Source organism: Chaetura pelagica, unplaced genomic scaffold (genome assembly GCF_000747805.2).
Source record: "Chaetura pelagica isolate M959 unplaced genomic scaffold, ChaPel_1.0 scaffold65, whole genome shotgun sequence".
Classification (NCBI taxonomy): Eukaryota; Metazoa; Chordata; class Aves; order Apodiformes; family Apodidae; genus Chaetura; species Chaetura pelagica.
This window is the reverse complement of record NW_009953386.1, coordinates 3,492,077-3,514,960: the sequence shown is the minus strand read 5'-3', so window position 1 is coordinate 3,514,960 and position 22,884 is coordinate 3,492,077. Positions and strand designations below refer to the sequence as shown.

Below are 22,884 nucleotides of genomic sequence, written 5' to 3'. Positions count from 1 at the left end.
TCTCCCTTGGAACATTTTTTGGAGTCTGCAAACTGAAGCAGGTTGAGAAAGCATCATTTTTAACCCCAAACCCAGAGCAGCTCATGGCTTGTGATTTCCCCTGAGATGCCTGAGAGCTGAGCCCGATTCTAACTCCAGAGCCCCACTGTTTAGACAAGGGAAGTAGTTCGTCTCTGCAGTCTCAAATAACAACCACCTAATGTGTTTTTAGCACGAAACCTGAACACTCAAGTAGTGTTTAGGTGAGCAGCATGGTTGCTTTTTCAGGAATGTGCATTTAATCTCTGAGGAATGCCCCGGGAAGCAGAAGGGGGCTGTGCAAAGTGGCCCGAGGTGCCAGTCACCGGGGTGAAAATGGTGGAAGGCAGCACTTGGTCTTGTTGGGGTGCTCAGGCTGCAGAGAGGGAGCAAAGCCCTGCCTTGTCCTTCATGGGGAGAGACCTGCCTTGTGTTCGCCCAGGGTTTGGATCAGGCTGGGAGGGTGAGCCAGCTGAGGAGATGAGGGGAGAGGCCCAAGCAGGGGGATTAGAGGCTAGGTTTTAATAGGAAAGCAACAGTTTTAATAATAGTATTGAGTCCTTGGGTGGTTTAGGAGATTAACTGGTCCATGTTTGCACAGCTCTTTGAAGAGGTCAAGAGTGCTGCAGTAGCCAGGAGTGGCAGGTCCCCAGCTCCCAGGTGCCACCTCCCTCGCTATCCAAGCACGCCACAAACTGCCCCTGTTGAGGAGAACTTTGTGCAGTCTGCTTTCCAGAGCAGCTGTGCACAGCTGGGACCAGCAGGTGCATTAGGCAGTCGGTCTGAGGGGTGTGATGCTACTGGTGAGCAGCTTTGCCGTGCAACATAGAGCAGTGCAAAGCACGCTTGGCCTTTCACAATAAGCCCAGGCAAGAACTTCTCCCATCTGTTGCTACAGTTAACAAGATAAGCATCAATATTTGCAGCCGTGCATCACAGTGGTTTGGGTGTTAGGGGCAGGGTACTCTTGGTTTCTGTAACAGTTGCTGCAAGGGTAGAGTCTGTGGTTTCTAAAAAAAGTTGCAAATTAACACGTGAAATCACAACACTGTTTTGGAAGACCTGTAACTCAAGAAAGCTCCAGACTGGTTTGGGTGGCCATCAGCATGTTCTGCTGACATACAGCTCCTTTTTTAAATTATTATTTTTTTATTATTATTATTATTTTTCCAAATTAATGCAGCCAAGCTCTGCTTTCCAGAGCAGCTGTGCACAGCTGGGACCAGCAGATGCATTAGGCAGTCGGTCTGAGGGGTGTGATGCTACTGGTGAGCAGCTTTGCCGTGCAACATAGAGCAGTGCAAAGCACGCTTGGCCTTTCACAATAAGCCCAGGCAAGAACTTCTCCCATCTGTTGCTACAGTTAACAAGATAAGCATCAATATTTGCAGCCGTGCATCACAGTGGTTTGGGTGTTAGGGGCAGGGTACTCTTGGTTTCTGTAACAGTTGCTGCAAGGGTAGAGTCTGTGGTTTCTAAAAAAAGTTGCAAATTAACACGTGAAATCACAACACTGTTTTGGAAGACCTGTAACTCAAGAAAGCTCCAGACTGGTTTGGGTGGCCATCAGCATGTTCTGCTGACATACAGCTCCTTTTTTAAATTATTATTTTTTTATTATTATTATTATTTTTCCAAATTAATGCAGCCAAGCCGATGTTACTACTTACATGGAACGTAATAACGGAAGTAGATGTAAATGCTGCCGACACTTCCAAATGCTCCAAAGAAAGCTAAAATATATATACACATTGGCTAACATAGGCACTCCACCCTTAACAAAATATACCCTAAGGGCTCAGGGGCTTATAGCTCTCCTTGTACACAAATTAATAGCACTGTCAGCTCTTTGCCATCTGGAGAATTGGACAAAATATCCTGAATAACAGGGGAAACTTGCATGGTATAAGGCACCTTGGGTAACATAGAAAGCTCACTTTTTTTCTGTAGAGCCCAGAAGCAAAGCACACTACAAAGCCCGTTGTCCCCTGCTGCTTCCTGTGCTGCTTCCTGTCCTGCTTGGGACCACAGCATAGCTAGTAAGCTTTTCCAGATTTGGGGTGCCATGAGGCCCAGCTGGCTCTGCATGCTGCTGGCATAGGCCCTGCAAAACTTCAACAGCTTGGTCTCCGTGATGTGCAAGATTGAGCACGCTGCTCCCAGATAGCATGTAGTTGCAACCACACACTAGTGCACCAGAGGTTGTAAGTCTTGCTTGACCTGATCTCCCTTTGCAGAAGTACCTCCAGGGTAGCCCAGCCCTCAGGTAAGGCTCCTGCAGAATCCCCTTCCTAGAGTGGGTGTCACGGCTAACCAGATTGTCAAGGCTGCACCCAACAATCCAGTCAAGACCCCCCAAAAAATCCTCGCTTTAAGGATTTTAAGCATATCTATGCCAGGCATGTTTAATCCTTGTGTGAAGCCATGTCCTGTCTTTGCAGTTTGGAGAGGTGCTGTGGGAAGATCCCATTCGCTGCACACGCGCGGGATCGTTGAGTTGGCAGGAGCCATATCGTGCGGCACAGGGCGCTCCCCCTTGGCCTATATTGGCTACGGATGCTACTGTGGGCTGGGAGGACAAGGCTGGCCTAAAGATAAAACTGACTGGTAAGATGAACCTCAACTACATGTCCAGAAACAGGGCAGGTCTCCCCACTCTTCCTCGTTTGTTCTGCTGTGACTCCATGAACTGGTTGCTGCCTTGTGGAGAGTGAACTTGGTGTGAAACAGCACTGGGCAGTTGTGAGTGAGGACCCACATATCACTCAGGGTTTGAATGAGGGTTTAACCACCCTCTGGATGAGAGCAGAGTTCTTAGGAACCTGGTACTCTGTGGGGTGGAGGACAAAGGAGGAACCGGGTTATGAGTTCCTGAAATAGCCACATTTATTCATAGAGAGCAATCCCTGCCTGAAAAAAAAGTGAGTGGCCAAGGTGTTTGAAGAGTTATTTCACCCAGATCCCAAAAATGTCAGCAATGGGAATATCATTGTTGATCGTCTTGAAGAAATCCAGATCATTTCAAGGAGTAATCAAACCTGTTGCCTTCATTGCCTGTTAGTTCACAATGAATCGAGGAAGAACAACAACAGAGCAGAGCATAGTGGTATTTCCTCTCTTCGTTGTTAGAGGGGAATATGCTGTGCTTGTTATTCCCCAAGGCTAAAAGCAATGTGTCTAGGAAGGTGGTGCAATCAAAGGCTTGCTTCTTTCACTTTTGCAATTAGCATACATGTAAATCTTGAGCATAGTGGACCCTTGTGTGCTCCAAGCCTGGTGTTTGCAATCTTGTCTGCTTTTAAGCCTCAAAGGGGGCACACAAGTCTGTCTGTTTATTTACAGCCAACAGGCCAGGTGTTACAGATAAGCAAATGCTGCTTTCAGCAGGGGGGAGGGCAGTGCAGCTCACAGGGAAGGAAACTGAGCCTTCCAAAATACCCAGTTGGCCGAGACATTTCTCATTGCTACCAAACAAAACTTTGCTGAATTGGCAGGACAGAAAAAGAAAAGGAGGAAAAGATATCAATGTTAAAGACAAACTCCCCTGTGGGAATAAAAGAGTGTTCCCTAAAACTAGTGGACATGTCTTCATTAACACAGTAAGAAGTTTCACTACCCAAACCCTCCCTTCACATCACTGGCTTGTACCTATGAAACCTCGAGTACTGTGTGCAGTTCTGGGCCCCTCACTACAAGAAGGATGTGGAGTTGCTGGAGCGTGTCCAGAGAAGAGCTACCCAGCTGGTGAAAGGTCTGGGGAATAAGTCCTATGAGGAGAGGCTGAGGGAACTGGGATTGTTTAGTTTGAAGAAGAGGAGGCTGAGGGGAGACCTCGTTGCTCCCTACACTACCTGAAAGGAGGTTGTAGGGAGGTGGGAGTTGGCCTCTTGTCTCAAGTGAATAATGACAGGACCAGAGGAAATGGCCTGAAGCTGCACCAGGGGAGGTTTAGACTGGATATTAGGAAGAATTTCTTTACCAAAAGAGGGGTTGGACAGTGGAACAGGCTGCCCAGGGAGGTGGTGGAGTCTTCATCCCTGGAAGTGTTTAAAAGAAATATGTATCTAGTGCTTAGGGACATGATTTAAGACTAGGTTATGGTTGGTGGATTTAGGTTATGGTTGGACTTGATGACCTTCAGGGTCCTTCGCAACCACAATGATTCTGTGATTCTGTGATTTCATCTATGAAAGAGTCAATATGGGACTTACAAATAATGAGTAACTGTCTACAAATTGTCATTAGCTTTCAGGTGTAGAGATTTCTTTTCGCTTTCAGTAATATGTCTTGACCTGTTTATCACCACCTACGGCATTGTCTAGAAATGTCCTTACCAAATCTCATCATCAGGCCTTTAAAGTAAAACATGACTTCATTACTGAAGCATGCTGAGTGGAGTCACCTAAAAGCTGTTTTACACAGACATCGGGTGACCCCCAAGTGTAGGTGACTCTGGGAGATGCACTCTTGAAAAACAGACAGAGAGAGTAAAATATGGCCACATGTTCATCAGCTGGTGTTTCTGCTCCTCTTTCCTTTCCATGGGATATGGATTTTATCCTAATGGCAGAAAATTAGACTCTGCAACAGGAAATGCCCCAAAACACCAGATAGCTTGTAAAAAGGAAGCTTGGTCCTTTAAATGCATTCATTATTATTCTTCAGCTGCAATGCTTGGCTGCAAAAAAACCAAGCAGCCAAACACAGAAAAGTTTTTAGTTAGGTTCTTAGCTAGGAAGAATCGTCAATGCCCCACCAGATTTAGCCCTAAAATTTGCCATTTTATGTTTGCTGGAGGAATCTTTTGATATCTGTTACTGACAACTACTGCAAAAATCAGTGTTGCTGAGGACTCTATGCCTGACAACGTGATCACGTTATACTCCGTATTTGCCATTCTAAAAAAGAAAGAAGTGGAGAGGCAAAACCACTGGCCACAGAGTGACAGTGTTGGAAATAACTGACCCCCTTGGCACTTACAGGTTTGTTACTGAGACCATTACAAAAGGAGTAATTTTCTTGTGAGTAATTAAGTCAATCTGTCTAGACAGGGCTAGAGTGCTTCTAAGCACCTCTCTTTTTATGGGAAATGAAAAAAAGCCATAGAGTGGGTAACCCTTTTATAAGGTTTATTCCACACTCTGACTTTGATGTGGGTTGTAATTACCTTTTCACTTTTGTTCCACTCTCACAGTCCCATCACTTCAATAAATAATGGCCTCTCTTCCACATTTATGTGGAATGGATTTGTTTCTCCTTCCTCTTTCCGTTCCCCTGGATTGCTGCTTCACCCATTTTGTGATGCAGGACCTGAAGATGCTCAGCTTCTCCCCAGAAACATGAAGGCCATGAAAGCCAGGGTGGCACATATGGCTGATCCAAGTTCTGGAAAACTCGTAGGGAAAAGTATTATTTCCCCTCAGTTGTGGAGTTAAAGCAAAACAAAAGGACACACAGCGGTGTCAGTGCTGTTAAGGTGACAAACACAATGTGACAAATTCTTACCTTAAGGGTGTTTGCTCCACAGCAGGGGTCTGGCCAGCTGATCCCTGTGGGTCAGCCAGAGCTGTCTGTAACCTCTGGGGCTGCCCCGTAGCCCAGACATGGTGAATAGGTTGCTTACTAATTAAATGACACCGTTGTATTTGTTTTCCATACCTGTTGACCAGTGCTCTGCCATACTGTTGGCTGACTGTTTGCATTGGTTTAACTGAGTGTTAGCAGGTTATTAAAAGCTGAATAACACACTCTGACCCAGGTGCAGGAACAGGCATTTCTAGACATTTATCCTTGGAGGTCATTAATAGACATGTAGATGAGGTGCTTATGGGCATAGTCTAGCACTGGACTCAGTAGAGTTTGATTCATGGTTGGACTTGAGGGATCTTAAAGGTCTTTTCCAAACAGAACAATTCTATTATTCTATGACTCTGTGATCTCAGACCTTTATTGGATTTTCAGGTATACCAGCCTTAGGTCTTAAATATAACAATCAAGGTCTTCAACTGGACTTGGTAATCTATTGGCTGCCAGCACAGCCATGCTCCTTTTTGACCACCTCATCAGTCTCTTGAACAAATTCACATTAGGACTCAAGAGCTTCTCTAAAAGCTGTCTGCTACTCATTCACCCCCAAGATCAGCCTGCCTGGATGCTTCCCAGGTAGTAGAGCAGTTTCTCTGTAGAGTCCCAGTCATCTGACATGGACAGCTTCTGGAAATGCAGGAGAACACTCCTCTGGTTCCAGCCTCTGACCTTGCTTCCTTGCTGAAACAACTTTCGTTGTTCAGCAGTGGACCTCCCTAAGTCCTGAATCCTTTATTGGTGTATTTTGTGTCCCTAAACTGCCAGAATAAAACACAAATGGGGTCAAGTTTTCCAAAGTAATTGACAGTGGAAATTATCTCACTAGCTAGTCTGTAGGATAGCTGTCATCAGCTCTGCTAGTCACTTTCAGCCCTGAGAGTGGTCAATGAAAAGCAATTGCAATTTCATGTGATGTTTTTCACCTAGTTGGATCTGTAATAAGATATTATGAGCTGTGCCCCAGACATGCATAGAGGTAGTATAGCTCTGAAGTTAACTAATTTGAGTTCCACTATTGAGGCTGATGAGTCTGTAGCCTTAGAAACTGGATGGGCCAAAAAGCATGTGGTAGGTCCAGGTGAGATGAAGAGATTAAGCTGCTTGGTGATGCTGAGGAAGGCAAAAAGCATCCTGACTTTCAAATTCTGGGATGGGTCTAAGTCTAAGCTGGTGAGCCATGATCACACACTTCATAGTGAGATTACCATGTATTGACCACACCTGCCTTTCTGGGGGCAAAAACTTGGAGGAAGAAGCTCAGTGGTCATGGGAGCAAATATGGCAGTAATGAGCTCCTGAGCTATGTGATCTTTCACAGGATGCCAGGATGCTTGGTGAATCAACAGCTGATTTACTGGGGCAAACATCATGTGAGTGGAACAGTCCTGGATCACATGCAAACACTCCTGAGCAAAACATGCAGGAAGCAGGAGGAGGCCCAAACTCTACTTTTTCTTCTCTCCCAGGTGCTGCCACAGGCACGACTGCTGCTATGACAAGGCAGAGAAGGAAGGCTGCAGCCCCAAGTCGCAGCGGTACCAGTGGGTGTGTGAGCAGAACACTGTGAGGTGTGGTAAGGAGATGCTCACTTGCCTCGGGTTCACTTCACTCCCTCCTCTGCTGGCACGAGGCTGACCCAAGAGCTTTGTGTGCCTCGGAGGTAGATCTGTGTATGCTGAGATGGTTTCAAAGCCACTGTAGGCAATGTCTCTTCTCTTCCAAGCTCTTTGCTCACCCCTTTCCTGGGTCGCTAGGCTTGCCAAGAGGCCCCAGCTAGAGCTGGGAGGAACGTGGGAGCCCCAGCACCACCCGTCCCAAGCAACCTGAGTCCTCTCCAGGCTGAAGAGCAGGAGTGGGGGTCATGGTGCTGACAAGCCATCTCGGTTTGGCAAAGATGAAGATGCTTCCCTGGGGGTTGTCTGTCCACCCACACTAAGCACCACCTGCTCCTCGCTGACACCTTCCCAAAGCTGTGCAGTGGTCTCGATGATCTGCCTGCCACTGCTTCTGCAGGGCTGGTTTTTCCATGGCACTTTTGTCCCTCCCTCCAGCAGGACTTGTAATGGTTTTACTATTATGTACCGCCAGAGAAGAGCCATGCTGTTATGCGTGGCTGTTAGGTTAAATAGGGTGCCAGCCTGCATCTTTGCCTTGTGTGGGACTCCAGCCTCAAGCCCTAGGGCTCCAGTGGGGATTTTAAAACATGCAGAACTGAATGTCCTCGAGTGCCACAGGCACACAGTGAGTGTAGGCTGTGCTCAGCTCTGCAGCTGGTACCCAGTCAAGAAGGTCTTGAATTGCACAGTCACAGCCCATCAGTGGCTCACACTCGTTTGTTTTGACATACACCAGATGACTTGAGTCTTAGAATTTGTCACTTCTATTTCTAAGGCTACAAATTCTCTCTGATGGTAAAATCCATTGTAGAACACTTTGGAAGTCTGAAAAGAAACGTGAGAGTAAAGCTTGTCCCCATACCATTGAAGCTACTTGCTTGAATGTTAAAAGACTATTTCTATGTTGTCAGAAGATCATACTCTACCTGTGCAATCCTCAGCCTCTCCAGCAGCTGAAAAAGAGCCAGCAGATACAGGATGTGGCACAACACATCTGCAGTTGCCCTTTTCCAAGTGCCAGAACAACCTATGAAATATTAAGTGCTGACTGAGGAATATACTGCTTTAACTAATCACTCCCCTTCCCACTTACACATATTTGCATAGCTGGCTGATATTTTTTGCTACCTATTTTGCTATGGAAAAAACATTTCCTGTTTCTTTTTGCTGTAAAGAAACAATCCTAGTTGCAGATACATTGTTGAGACCATGAGACATGTACAACACATGTGCCATAAGAGTGCACTGGGCTGCAGTTGTTCCAACCTGGCTAGCAAGCACTTTTCGCTGGTGTTTCAGAATTTGTGAAATGAAAGGAAGTGGGCAAAACCATATTTTTCAGTTCAGATATCCCATCATACGTAAGCAACTTCCATTAAATAAATATCTAAACATAGAAAAAGCTGCATGCTGTGGGGGCTGGTAAAAAACTCCAAAACATTCTGCTTTAACAGAAATGATTGCCAAATCAAACTCTTATACTCATGTTAGATGGGCAGTGGTTGGCACAGCATAGGAAAAACTCGAAGAGCAGAAGGCAAGAAGAAAATCGTACAGAACTGGTAGTTAAGACAAAAAACCTGACTTTGTGTAGAGTCCTCATCAGTGGGACCCTTGAAACCCTTTCTACTAGTAAACAAGTGATTCTTCTCAAAACAGCTTAAGAAATATGGGCTCTTGTTTGTCAGGTACAGGGCTGATCCAGCAAAGTCCAGTGAAATCTGGAAGTGCAGTTGGTTTTGGAGCAAAGCACTGGCATTAAGTTAACATTTTAAATTTTACCTAGTGCAGGGTTTGGTGGGTGTTAGGTAATGTATAGCAGCAGCCTCAAATAAACAAGGCATTGTGCTTTGAAATAGTATCACCTATTAGCCCAATGGCTGCATTATAGCCACCTATAGGTGGGATGGGGTTAATTAACCCAGCATCAGTCAGAATCACAGAATCATTCTGCTTGGAAAAGACCTTTAAGATCATCGAGTCCAACCATAATATAACTCTACCAGCCATTCACCTAACTCTACCAAGTCCAAAACAATTGCATTTGCATGTAGCTAATTGCTTTGATGTACCACTTCACTAGCCAAGTAGTCATATAATTGCATTATAAATAGTTCCATATGTATGATTTTGATCAGCTTCGTTAGTTGCTGACTCAGAAAAATGAGGTACCTGACCCTGCTGTGGGGTCCCTTGGCTCCTCTGCTGTGATCACAGACATGTAAAAAGCAACTCATGAAGCACAAGCAAGGGATGCCCAGTGGGGACTTCTATCTCTTCAGGTTTTTGAATGTCCCTCTTGGAGACTCCTCCTTTCCAAGCAGCATGTTTCTTTTGAAACTAACCCCATATTGTTCATACAGCTCTAGAAGTGTGTGTGGGGGCACTCTGTGCTGGGCAAATTTCTGTAAGTGTAATCAATTTACATTTAGTGGCTACTTTCTGGTGCTCTTGGTCACAGTAAAGGTCAGACCTGTTGAGAGAGACAGGACAGAGGAGGGTCAGATCCCCACAGAGCACAACATGTTGATCCTTCTCTCTTCCTGTTCCCACAGCCTCTGTTCCCAAAGAACTGCTTTTTTAGGGAATTGTTCACTCCTAAAGCTGTTTCTTGCCTTTGTCTGATACAGAATCCCTTATCTTCCACTCCCATTTTATTTTGCAGATAACCTGACAGACCGGTGTGAAAAAATGGTGTGCCTGTGTGATCAAGAAGCAGCCAAGTGTTGGGGAGCAGCACCATACAACCCACACTTGATCCTCTGGCCAGACTTTTTATGTGGACAGACTCATCCCACATGCCATTTCAGATACAGGGGGCCAGAATAGTCTTTCTGGGACCTTTCTTCTAACCCTTCAAATCTGAAGGTGCTGGAATAAAATTTTACCTCTTTTACTGGAGCTAACAATGGTGTGAGAGAATTTCTATCATGTCAGGGTTTATGGGGAGGAGAGACAGGAGAAAATACAAGTTGGTATAAGGATAAGATCCTGCTGTAATTGCTGTTTTTGCAGAAACTGAGGGGTTTTGTCTGCAAGTGCAGTGAGAACACATTATCCGTTACTAAATGGTAATTTTTTGTCCTTTCACATTGCCTGACCTTCAGCTCTTACAAATTTTCACATGATGTAGAAAATATGTAGGGACTTCTGCTGGAGTGGTTTGGAAAAAAACCCAAACCCAAAACTAACATAAACTCCATCTCTGTGAAAAGACACACTGGCCTTTGAAGACCTAAGGCATGTAAGGAGAGTGACCCAGTTTATTTTCCTGGACCTGTGAAGGAGTATGGACATCAAAAAGGGAGGATGCCTCCTTATTTGTCCTCAGAGGAGTTCTGCATCCTATCAAAGAGAAAATCAGAATCTGGCCCAGGAGAGGGCTCCATCCTTTCTTATGGGGCTGTGCATGAGTTTGTCTCTTAGCTTATATAGCCAGTTGCTTTATCCCTCATGTTCCTGTCTGGCAGCACCAGGGATACTTCTGAGGTGTATTCAAAGGTGAGCAGAGTTACAGCCTTGCTGGCCAGCAAGGGTTTCTGGCTTTTACTAGTAGGCACACTCATACTTTGCAAAAGAACATATTCCTCACCTGTCACACACTTCAGAGCTGATATGCTGCTCTCCTATACAGGTATTGGCATATTCCCCAGTCACTGATCACCTGGGAATCAGTTTTTGTCGTGTCAGGAAACTGACTGTGGATAACATTTGTCAGGTCAAGCAAATTTTTTATCATTCCTTTTTTTTAAAAAAAAAAAAAAACCCAAACATTATCTGAGTCTTATATTGAAAGTTTCCTTCTGGCAAGAGTAGATCAAAACCCTGTTCTTTTAGCCAGGGGTAGATTTGTTCAAATGGGCCTTTCTTTGTCTCTTAATGACAAGGCTGTAGGCTGGAGCAAGCCAAGTGGACAAGAGCCTCTATACCCAGAAGTGCAGACAAGATGGGAACACCAGCTGCACCCCCAGAAGAAACACACTCAGTTTCCTTGGGTAGGTGTCAGCAGCTGGGGAGCTGGGGGACCTGGGGAGACCAGGCTCCTTCTGTCCCTTCTCAAGCACAGCTGATGAACTTGGAGTAACAGCTTTAAAATAAGACCTTATGGCAGGGAAAGACCCAAGGTACTTCGTGGGAGTCTACAGTCAGAGATACGTGGCCAAACTAAGTGAGGCTTTGGCAGGTGACAACACAAATTTCTTTACAAAAGGCTGTTCTGCTTCTCCCTGCAGGAGGATGCTGAACATGCCAGTGCGGCTGTCGAAGCTGCGGGAAAAAGGAACAGACTAACAAAAATTAAAACGCCAAAGACAAGACGTACTAAGGTGAAAGCTTTTATTCCATCTAGAGCTCCATTTTTGGCTTACAGGGCATCAGACATTTTTCCACCTGTAGGCTTTGCATCTTCCAGCCCCTCCTGTAAATGCTGCACCTCAAACTGCACCGAGGAGCAAGAAGAGAAAGGAGAGAGCGTGGGTGAGCGATACGGAGTCAGCGCAACACGGTCAACTCTGCCAAGGCTTTCTGGCAAGTAAAGAAATGGTGAACTCTGTTCATGCAGAGGGTTTGCTGTGCGGGTGCGGGTGTGCATCTCAGCAAGGGTTAGAGGGCCCTCGGTAAGCCGGGCAGAGCTCCCTGGCCGTGTTCCTGTCCCCGCCAGGCTGGCTGGCCATCAGATGGCGGCAGCGCCCCAGTGAATGGCAAGAGCAGCTCTTCCTTTAGCCCTTCAGGGAGGGGATTGTTTTTTTAAGCGGGCCGAGAAGATTTTTGAGTAATTTTTGAGTGCCGGGAGAAGAGGCGCAAATCACGCGGCTCCCCACAGAAAGCAAAAAGTCGGCTGAGCCTGGCCTGAGAGGCAGATCGTATCTGGAGTTGCACAAAATGGGAACTAAGCTTGTTCCAAAATCCAGCCTTCGGTGTCAGCCTGCTCTAATGAGAGCAGCTGATAGAGCTGGAAAAAACAGGCGAGATTTCAGGCACACAAGCCTCTTCTTGGGTCATTTCTTTGGCTTTCGTGTGAGAAAAAACATCTAGTTTTCCCAACCTGATCAGGGTTGGAAAATAAAAATATATTACTGGGCTTTGCAAACAACACCTCAAACACACACTTAGCACAGGCTTTCTGTACACGAGCATGACAAGAATTAGGATGTAAGTGTGTAGTTGGTGGGAGGAAGAATCTAAACTAACAAGCACAAACCGAGAAGAACCAAAGGAGACCCAGGATTGTTAAAAGAAGCATAATCTCGTTGAACAACACTTTGCTGGAAGTGGCAATTGAAGAAGATCCTATGGTTTTATTTATATGTAACCCATAAGGCCCATGCATAAACATGAACAATACAAACAAAGAACTGTTTGAAAAAGAGATGGAATATAGAGCCAGCCCTGTTAGAGTTTCATCCACACTGCTTATTTCCTGAACAAGATGCCTTGTTTAACCAGAGGTGAGTAAATGGCTAATTCCTCCCAAATAAAAAAAACCCAACAAAACAAACAAACAAAAATGTAAGAAATAGCCAATTGGGCTCATCTTTCTAGTAGGGATGCCAGATTTTGGTTTGCGCTCCTTACCTTGGCGAGAGCCCTGTCTCATGCAGAGGACACACCTCCTCAGCTGTGGGGTTAACACAATGATCAGAACCACTATGCCTCCAATTCCAGCTGCCACAACCCCAGTGATGGTTCCAATGGATTCTTCTATACCAAACAAGCCTAGGGGAGAGGGGAAGGCAGAGAGAGCAACAAGGTGTCATCCAGGCAAGTATAGCAATGCAGAGAGCACGTCTTCTGCACTGGCTGTTGAGGAAGTTACTGATGATCTTGTTAATTGTGTTCATACCTTATCTGGCATGAAATCATGGGCTTCTACATGGGATAGAGCACATTGCACTATGGAGTTATTAATTTTTTTCCTTCCTTTGTAGGAAGCTGCTCTGCTTTCTGGGGATTTAGGGCTAGGACAACCCCATCTCCCTACCACTCTCCCTTAACAGCTGGATTTTACTGAGATGACAAAAGATGTTGCTGCCTGAATTAATGAGATTCATGCCCGTACGCTTCATTTTTTTGAATGGGAAAAAACATTCTGACAATTTTGAGCTCCCTGCCTACTTTCAAAAGAGAGAGCACCAGAGGGCTCCATTGAAGTTGTTTCTTTGTTTTGTGTCTTTTTGGGACCATTGCATGGCAGAGTATCACAATATCATTCTGTTTGAAAAAGACCTTCAAGATCATTCAGTCCAACCACTACCCTAACCCTGCCACATCCACCACTAACCCCTGTCCCTTGGCATCACATCTGTCTTTTCAGATATCTCCGGGGATGGTGGCTCAACCACCTCTTTGGACAGCCTGGATGACCCCAAAGTTCACACCATGTCCCTGCGGGTGTTATCTAAATGTTTCTTGAATATTGTCAGGCTGGGTGCTCTGTTCTGCTCTGTGCTACCTAGATGAATTGCTGGACATCCAGCAGCTCAACAGGAAACCACCTGTAGGTCAGCAGTAAAAAAAACAACCCCCTTTTCGCATATGCAGAGAGGTATCCTGTGGCTGAAATCCATTTGTAGGGCTGCTCATTTTATTAGGGACAGGAGGGCAATCAAGGTGCTGTAGACCCATCACTTTTCTTACTCCACAATATATGTCATTTGCTTCCTGTAATAGACAAGTGAATAGAGTCAGTTAATTAATCCTCTTTTTAGGTGAGTCTTTGAACAGTCTGGCCCTGCAGCATGTAACGTTTCCTTATGAATTATATTAGTTATGTTAATGGTTGGACTCAGTGACCTTAAAGGTCTTTTCCAACCAAAATGATTCTCTGATTCTTTATTTCTTATAGTCTCTTGTCCCTTGAATTCAGGCATAGTGCAGAAATTACATATTTCATCTTCTCAAGAACACAGAAAGGCAATTAAACTGGCCAGGGTGCAGACACTGCAAGAGTAACCTGCACTACTGAGACTATGAGATCAAGCCAGCAGGAGACCTCAACAGACACGTCACCAAGCCCTTGCAGGGAGGCACAGTCTTCTTGCCTGTTAGTGGTATAGTTTAAACTGAGTAGTTTTACAAAAATTAGTAACAGAAGAACTTGGGCTCAAAAGGGCGAAAGTGTGAGATGAATCTCAGTAAGCTAGAAGCTTTGCTAATGAATAGGGGGGGAAATGGCACTTGCATAATTCACTTTTGACACAGAAGGTGCAATTTTTTGTTAATTAGATAATAAACCTTCTGATGTGTTGATTTGTTGGGACCGGAGTGTGTTTAGCCTACATAAAAAGGAAAGCTGCCTTGACATTTCCAGCTGATGATGGCAAAGCAAGTAATCACTTGATATGTCTAGTGTCTGTTTGTGAGGCTAAGGACACACAGCATGACTCTCTTAGTGCTACTTCAATTTTAATGTGAATGAAGTTAAGCAGACATTATATAAGGTGATCCTCATGTTTACTGTGGGATTGTTTATGTCATCTACAGTTAAGGAATGAATATGCAAGTTAGAGGGTTGGAGACAATGTCAAAAAAAGAGTGTGGAGCTGCTCCCCAAAACGGTATCTTGACAGCTGTCACTCATGGGGCTTCTGCCAAACAGAGCTGTGAGTGCAAGAGGACTTGTTTGACTGTTTCGTTCTTGGCACTGACTTAGATTTTAGTGATAAAAGTATTTCTTTTTTCTCTTTTTTATTTTTATTTTTTTTTGTAAATGTACCTCCTTGTAATTATAAATGTGCAACTACTTAGAAAGGTAAGCTAATCAATAGTAGCTGAGCTAATGAAGACAATGAGAAATACTGTAGAGCAATTATACTCCATTACATCAGGCCCTACTTGCCAGAGGCCAAACAGGCCAACTTCCCTCATTCTGTGAGAGTGTAGACCAGTTTTGGAGGAGTAAGAGGGAGAAAAGAAGTAAATAACATAAAATGTTACCCAGAGCCCTTCTGATTCTGAGCTTTGTGCCATCTCCTGTCACCACCTTCCCATCTGGAAGTGCAACCTCACAGAAATAAATACCATGATCACTGGTTGTCACATTGAGGATCACCAAGGAGGCATCCCCTTGGGACAAGTCTCCACTCATGAAAACTCTGGAATTATTTGGCAAGACAGTCACATTGTTTTCTAACAGGTCCATCTGTCCATTTTCATCTTCTTTGTACCACTTCACCATCAGGTCAGTCAGGGAGGGATGTCGTGGACTGTTGAAGTGGCAATTTAAGACCACAGTTTCACCCTCTTTGGCCTTTTCCTTGGCTGGTGTTTGAGTTACCAAAAGGTGCCATGGTTCAGATGTTGTCAGTGATGTCACATGAGTTACAGCTGCACTATCCTTGCTTGCACTTCCACTGCTCACACCAACATCTGTACCAGGAAACAGAAGGAAGAAGTGGGTTCAGGGTGTTAGGATGATAAACTTTTTGGCTGCTCCTGACCTGTGACCAGTGCAGAGAATGGCCACTGGATGACAGTCACTACTATGATGGTAGGGATGTCTCTCCCGATTCCTGCTTAGATTATGTTCATGTGTACAGACTCCGATTCTCAGTACCTTACTACTGCCATGCTAGAGGAAGGTTATTCTCACTGTGTCACAGTGTCTTTCAGTGGAATTTAGTATTCACTCAGCCACAGTTCCACTCTTTCTTCCCACACCAAAAAGTCTCTGGGCCTGATGTTCCTGCCTCAAATGCTTCTGAGGCAGAATAAAAAAAGCAGGTACACACAGGCAGCTCTGTTCTGAAAAGTGCAGTGAGTACGTGTGCATCATTATAGCAAATTTCCAGCATCTGAAGGGGCCCTACAAGAAAGCTGGGGTAGGGCTTTTTACACGGGTGTATAGTGAGAGAACAAGGGCCAATGGTTTGAAGCTTAAAGAGGGGAGATTCAGGTTAGACATTAGGAAAACGTTCTTCCCTGAGAGGGTGGTGAGATGCTGGAACAGGTTGCCCTGGGAGGCTGTGGATGCCCCATCCCTGGATGGATGGGGCCTTGAGCAACCTGGTCTAGCAGGAGGTGTCCCTGCCCATGCAGGGGGGTTGGAACTAGATGATCTTTAAGGTTCCTTCCAACCCTAGCCCTTCTATGATGATGATGAGTCCATCCTAATGCAACTGCCTGCATCCCAAAACATAAGGTGAGATTCTTAGAAGTTTGGCCATGCATTTCAGGATAGAAAATCCTGAAACTGTGGGAAAAACCTCCATTGCTAGAGACTGAACACCCAGGAGGTGCAATCAGCAACCTGGGGGACAGCAGCTTAGCATTCTGCAGGTCTTGTCACTGAGGGTGGTACCTATTTGTGAAGTGAGCACATTGTCCTGCTAACATTTGACAGAAAAATATGGGCAACATACCTATAGCAGAAATACAAATCTATCTTCTCTCACTCGGCTGCTAATCATAGTATCAACCAGCATTGAGCAAAGAGCAGCATAAGTGGATCTCATTTCTAGAAACAAGCTTGGGCTCAGAAGATGAGAGGAACAGTTGTGGGCTCAAAAAACACAAAACCAAACTCTTAAAAATAAGCCAACAGGTGTCACCAAGAAAGAGTTTAGACTAATTTTTAGAAAAGTTTCTCCTGCTTTTTATTTTCTTCATGTGAAATAATCTCCCTTATACTCATGGTGCCCTCTCATGGACTGCAGACCATTCCACAGTGAAGGTCTTGATTTTCCATTGTCTTGAGTATTTCACTGCCATCCAAAGGGTGTGAAAGACTGTTGTCTGGGCCTGGTAAAGCTTCACAAGGATAACAGTCTCTCTATGCTCAAGGACAAATGTGTCAAGGCAAATGGAAAGCCAAACCCCTTGATAATTGGTTTGAGAGTTACTTGAATGGGTCCTCCATGCTTGTACAAAAAATCACAGTAGTATTTGTAGTTGTTATTATTTATGACTTGTGTGGGAATAGCACTGACAATTTCTGTCAGACAGCAGGGCTGTGTTGTTCCAGGTGCCTTATAAAAGGATGGGGTATAGAGCTTACAATTTATATATCAGATGATAGATAACTCAGGGATGCAGAAATAGAAAAAAATAGAAGCTGGCTATGAAACTAGGCAACAACAAAGCATGTGAAAAACCTTCAGAGCTGCTTGGTGCCCTGTGGCTTTACCTCAAAGTCAAAACTTTGGCCTTGTAACTGGAATGCTGTTTCACAGGAGTTGGATGCCTGAGAATTAGGGACCCAAATGTTACTGTAGTTCTGGATCCAGTTCCCTAACATGAGTTATGTTCATACATAATCTTACCCATAATTTTCCCTTTCTAGTTAGATAAGTGTATTGATGCACCAGTCATGGGAGTTGAAGTATCTTGCCACAGTACTTTGACAAAGTACAAAGTGTAGTTGAAATACTTGACAAAGGTGATGGTAGCTTGACTTATTGCAGTCTTCATGCATCAAATATTCTGACATGATAAATTTGGTTATTTATTAGAGTGAATTTGAGCAGTTGTGTCATGAGTACATGTCATGGTTTGGACAGTTGTTCTATCACCTGACTCAAACAAGGAGGGGAAACTGGAAAAAGGAAAGGAGACCTGTGGGTTGAAATGAAAACAGATGTAATAGAACGATAATAATAATGAACTTACATTAAAGCAAATGCTAATACAGGCCAAATTATACTCGACTCCAGATAGCAGTCACAAGCTGTGCACTTCTAGCAGTGAGGGCTGAATGCCCAACACGGTGTGAGAATGCCATGGTTACAGCAAGCAGAGGAGCAGGCCTCAGGTGTGGGATGACCAAAAAGACAAACGGGACCCTCTCAGGAAGGCAGCATGGTAGAAGCCCCCAAACATCTCCACAAATTTTTCCAATTCATAGTGAAGGTGATGTTTATGGTATGCAATACTTGGGTTTTCCAGCTTAGGTCAGCTGCCCTGGGCTTTGCCCCTCCTAGTCCAGTGCAGTTCAAAACTACCCTCGACCTTGGTCACTACAGAAAGCTGCAGACCAGGCATCTTATTTCTTTTATTCTCACAGAACTGGACTCTGCACTCTCTCAAAACTACAATTTCTCCAAACAGAAGAATTATTTTAGAATTCTGTCCCAGTCAGATCAGGACAGTACTCTTTTAAAATCTCTGTTAATTAACCATTATCTCAACTGCATACTGTTTACTTAGCTAAAGCAGAATTGATGTCGGTTATTAATGGAAATCTTGTTTTCAAGGTATGGCTACAGAATTTCTTCTCCATGATAGCTACTCCAGCCTTACCATACACACATAGTCACACAGTGGCATCGCGAACAAAACCAAGCAGGAACAATGTGCTTTCATGCTGCTTCTATTCAGCAGTTTCATTTGAACCTCCTATCATGAAATAACTGGCTTGTCAGCTGTGTAGTCCCACATCTTTGCTTCAATATGTATCGTGTAACTCACAGCTAATTAGAAAAATGAAAACTTAAGAGAAGTGGGCTGCATCCTTTCACCCCAGCTCTCTTTGGGGGTTTCACTGAGAAGGTCACAGCACAGCCTATATTTTTGCTCTTCCTTTCTTTATTTCTTTCTCTTTTGTAAGTTGCAAAACTGGATCATACCAGTCTACTGGTATTCAAATACACAATGCCCTTATCATACTGGCATCTGGGAGCATACCATGCCAAATGCCTTGCTGACTCTGCTTCAAAGCTCTTTTTAAGTCAAGCGCTTCAGAGCAGAGTGATGTGTAGGTCCCCTGTCACGAGGGTTGTAGGGCTCAGTCCCCATGAGGAGGAATGCAAGGTTTTTTTGGTGAAAGCACTTGAGCTAGACAGTGTACAGAAAAATACAGCATGGATGATCTTGTCTTGACCTGGAGAAATTATTAGATGATCTAATAGGTCATTGTCACATGAAGTCGGTAGTTCACAGCCAGTTTTCAACCATGACGGGAGAAAGCTCTCTGGGACTCCCTGTAATGTGACAATGTGCTCCATGTGCTGTACTAATAAGGCACCTACTAAGCCCTCAGCCTCCCCTTTTATGTAATCTGCAGGTTGATACTTTCCCATGTAAGGTCATATTGTTCATTGTCTGTGAATGAGAAACCCACAGGGCAGGCTAGAGGAGGTGCAGTGATAGAAGGAAAGAATAAAATACACCTCTGCTCTTTTCCAGTCCTGAAGCCTGTAACTAACTCTTTGGTGCCTGGAGTAAACCCAAGCAGTCCTGCAAGCTTCTTCTGCCCACTGTCAACTGCATGGGGGAACCCAAATGATAGGCGGAGGTCAGTGCAAAATTTGTCCTTTCTAGTTGAGCCTCGTCTCCTTGTTCACACTCAATGGATGGAGAGGTTGAGGGCAAATAGGGCTCGATTTCCAACCCATCTAAAAATCCTCTTATGCTGACTGTCTTTCAGATGGTTTTATTTGCTTTAGAGCTCAACTTCCCACTCAGCTGGTGCCACAAGGGTGCTATACAAGCTGTATTCAGCTCCCAGTTATCTGTGATTAAGTGATCAATGACTGTACATTGCTCATCTTAATTTATATGACTTTTGCCCTGGGCTGAGGTTGGCTTTTGCAAATGGATATGAAGAACTACATTGAGACAATAACCAGTTGCTAATACATCAGAGAACCAAAATAGAAATGAAGCTTCTAGCAATGATGATACTTGAAAAAGAGAGGCGAACATACGGTTTCTGAACATTTCTATTACCTAAACAGAAACGTATCTATAAATAAACCTGTGTTTTAATGCAGTGCACAACCCTATCTACAGTTTTCCTGCATCCTGAGGAAGTCCTTAGCAGAAAGCTGCTTTTTGAAAAAAAGAAGAGAACTTCTCAAGCCAAATTCTAGGAATAAGCTATGTTTCTTTTAATTAAGGAAGGTGGTTTAGTACTCACCCACCAGCAAGAAGAAGAGGAATGAAGACACTGCAGATCTGTAGAGCTTCTCAGTGTGCTGGCTCATAGTTGCTGAAGTATATGGTCTCCCTGTCTCTCCCTCCAGCAGTACAGACAAAAAACTTTGTGTGTGTTATTGCAACAGGACCTTGCATTCTGCCCAGTGAATGTCATGCTTACTAAGTTACCACAGCTTCGAGCTCACAGTGCTCTGCCTGCAGCCTGGATAACAGCCACCTTTGCAGTGACAGCAATGACTTCCTGGGGCTATTCTGATCTCTCCCAGAGAAGGTGCTGAAAATGCTTTGAGAGCAGAGCAAAGATAATCCATTATTTTCACTTAGGCCTTGTATAACCCAGAACTTTTGGCCAAGTGCAGACTATCCAGATATTTACAGGCAGACCTCTCTTCTGCTTAACCTTTCCTTAGTGGAGGGGAGAGGAGAAAGAGCATTGGCTTCATTTTCTGAGCAGCTGGACTGCTGTCATCCTAATGCACTATGCAAGGAAGTTAAAGGAATCCAGTATCTTTGTGACTATAGGCACACCGTGTTTATAGGTAAAATGTATCCCCAGAAGTATTTTTTTTTTCAGTGCAAAACAAATCCTTATTCACCAGAAGTTGATTACTTAAAACTCCTTTTAAGTAAAGCTCGTTTATGCCATCAGAGTGGAGGGGATACTAGAGCAGGTGGCCTATCAGTAGAACTGGCTGGTGTGCTCTGGTACGGAATGTCTGGGTTGACACCAAGGTACTCACACAGCTCTGCTTTGTGGGAGGAGTTGCAGCAGCCCCAAACCCTCCTCTGTAGCATCCAGCCCTGCCAGCTGTGCCACCACTGTACCAAACACATGCCCCTCTTCCTGGTTGGATGACTCCTTTTCCCTCAGATACAGGATTAGGGATTATGGCACACTTTCCCAGAACGCTGCTGCCTTTATCTAATGATTTTGCTTATCTTTAGGACTCTTCAGATAATGGAATTGTACTTGAGTATCCAGTAAAAACTCAGTTCCACACTTCTGTTAAAATCCAAGCACAATTCAGCTGGGAGGCATGATTATTTCTGCTTTTCTTCATATTTCAAAGCAAAAAGGACCCCCAAAAAAAGCCTCCATCACACCATGAGGACACCTGTCATCATGCTGCTACTGTCATATGGCTTTCTTGAAAACACATTTAATAAATTCTGTGATCTGCACCTTTGCATGTGGATGCTCCACAATAACTCTTTCAAGAAATTCCACATTGGATTTGCAAAATTCTTCTGGACAAACAATGTCAAGAGGAACAACCCACTCCTTGAGTGACTACTTGTTGCTCTAGCTTTGAGGTGGTGACACCTGTATCAGCAAAAGCACAACAGGCTAGGGGGAATACGGCTAAAGGAACCTAAAAGGCAAATATTTATTCCTGAAGTGGGTTGTGAGAGTAAGAAGACCTCTGATTACCAGGCAGGAATTGCTCCAAATTAACCATATATTAAGAAGGGAACTTGAGACCATGTGCAGAGCAGCATGGCACTTCAGCAGAAAGCTGGAAGGCAGATTGTGAGGGTCTTCTGAAGGAAGTACTGCCAAAGCATTAGTGAGCAAAAGCAAAACATGTATGAAAGGAAGAAGTTAGAGGAGTCAGAAACAATTAAGAATTTGAGGAGGGAATATGCAGAAAAGTCAAAGACACCTGATAGATCAAGAGGAACTGGGACTGAGTAACTGGCTGAGAGTACTGGCTGTGACTGTGTTGGAGAAGTCAGCCTGGGAAGATGAAGCTGGACCAAACCAGTGTCTGATTTAAACCCAAGTATTTGTTGTGTTTCTAAAAAAAACCTTCCCATTTGTTTTGATGGACATACTACCCTTGCTCCTGGAAATGCCATTTATGTTCATTTCAGCAATTCTCTTGTGAATCCTACATTAAATAGGACATGTCTGAGTAAAACTGTCAGGTCAGCCAGCTTTTAACCAAGGGAATATAAAGGGGTTTTAGTGTTGCTGGCAGCCATCAGTTGAATGTGAAGCTTCTACCACTTACATAACCCAGTATAATTCAGAGAGAATCTCAACTTTTAGACAAAAAAAACCCAACCGTTCCCGAGTGTTGCTGAGAAAAGTCTGAAAAATTTGAGATTCAGGATGTCCACCAGAAGAAAGCAAAAAAAAAAAAAAAAAGAAATAAAACCTGCATTTGTGTTCACACGTTCGTATAAATTTGGGAGACTCACAGTTGGTGCTACAGTTGTCTTGTCTGCACTGATGGCTGGGAGGGGACATCAGAAACAGGGTCTTCTGTCACCTTTGCTCATACGTCAGTGGGCAAGGTGCCACAGGGCCCAGAGACACCCCTTCAGGGAGACCCTCAGCCCGCTGTCTGGGGAAGCAGTGAAAGAAAAGAGATGGCAGGAAGGAGCAGCCCTGCCGTCACTCCATGCTACTCTACTCCTGCCCTTGGCCGTCCGTCCATCCATCCATCCATCCATCCACCCATCCACCCATCCATCCATCCATCCCCCCTCCCTCCCTTTTCACTGTCTGCCAGCCACCCACCCCGCAAGGCAGAGGCTTCTCTCAACGTCACACGGTTTTGCTGTGTTTCTTCCCTGCAAGGAGAACGGAGGGCACACATCTACCTGCAGCCACCGTGACTCGGGGCAGGTCCCCTGACAACAAGGGGCACCACTTGGTGCTGCTACCTCGGAGCGCAGCTTTTCAAACACTTCGGTGCTCGCAGCTCGGGCTAGAAACCACTCGGCACTGCCCAGCAGCTTTAAAAACCTGAGGCGAGTCCCCTCCACCGCTCACCTGCCTGCC

At 44.7% G+C, this 22,884-nt stretch overlaps 1 protein-coding gene across 1 annotated transcript; it reads left to right on the top strand.

Moving 5' to 3' along the window:
• Positions 1-607: 607 nt before the first annotated feature.
• LOC104389295 (group 10 secretory phospholipase A2-like) lies at positions 608-10,114 on the top strand. Its single transcript, XM_009998264.1, has 4 exons — positions 608-821; positions 2,460-2,625; positions 7,071-7,177; positions 9,886-10,114. Exons 1-4 carry the CDS (start codon positions 608-610, stop codon positions 10,047-10,049), a joined length of 651 nt encoding a protein of 216 aa, XP_009996566.1. The 3' UTR covers positions 10,050-10,114.
• The last annotated feature ends 12,770 nt before the right edge of the window (positions 10,115-22,884 follow it).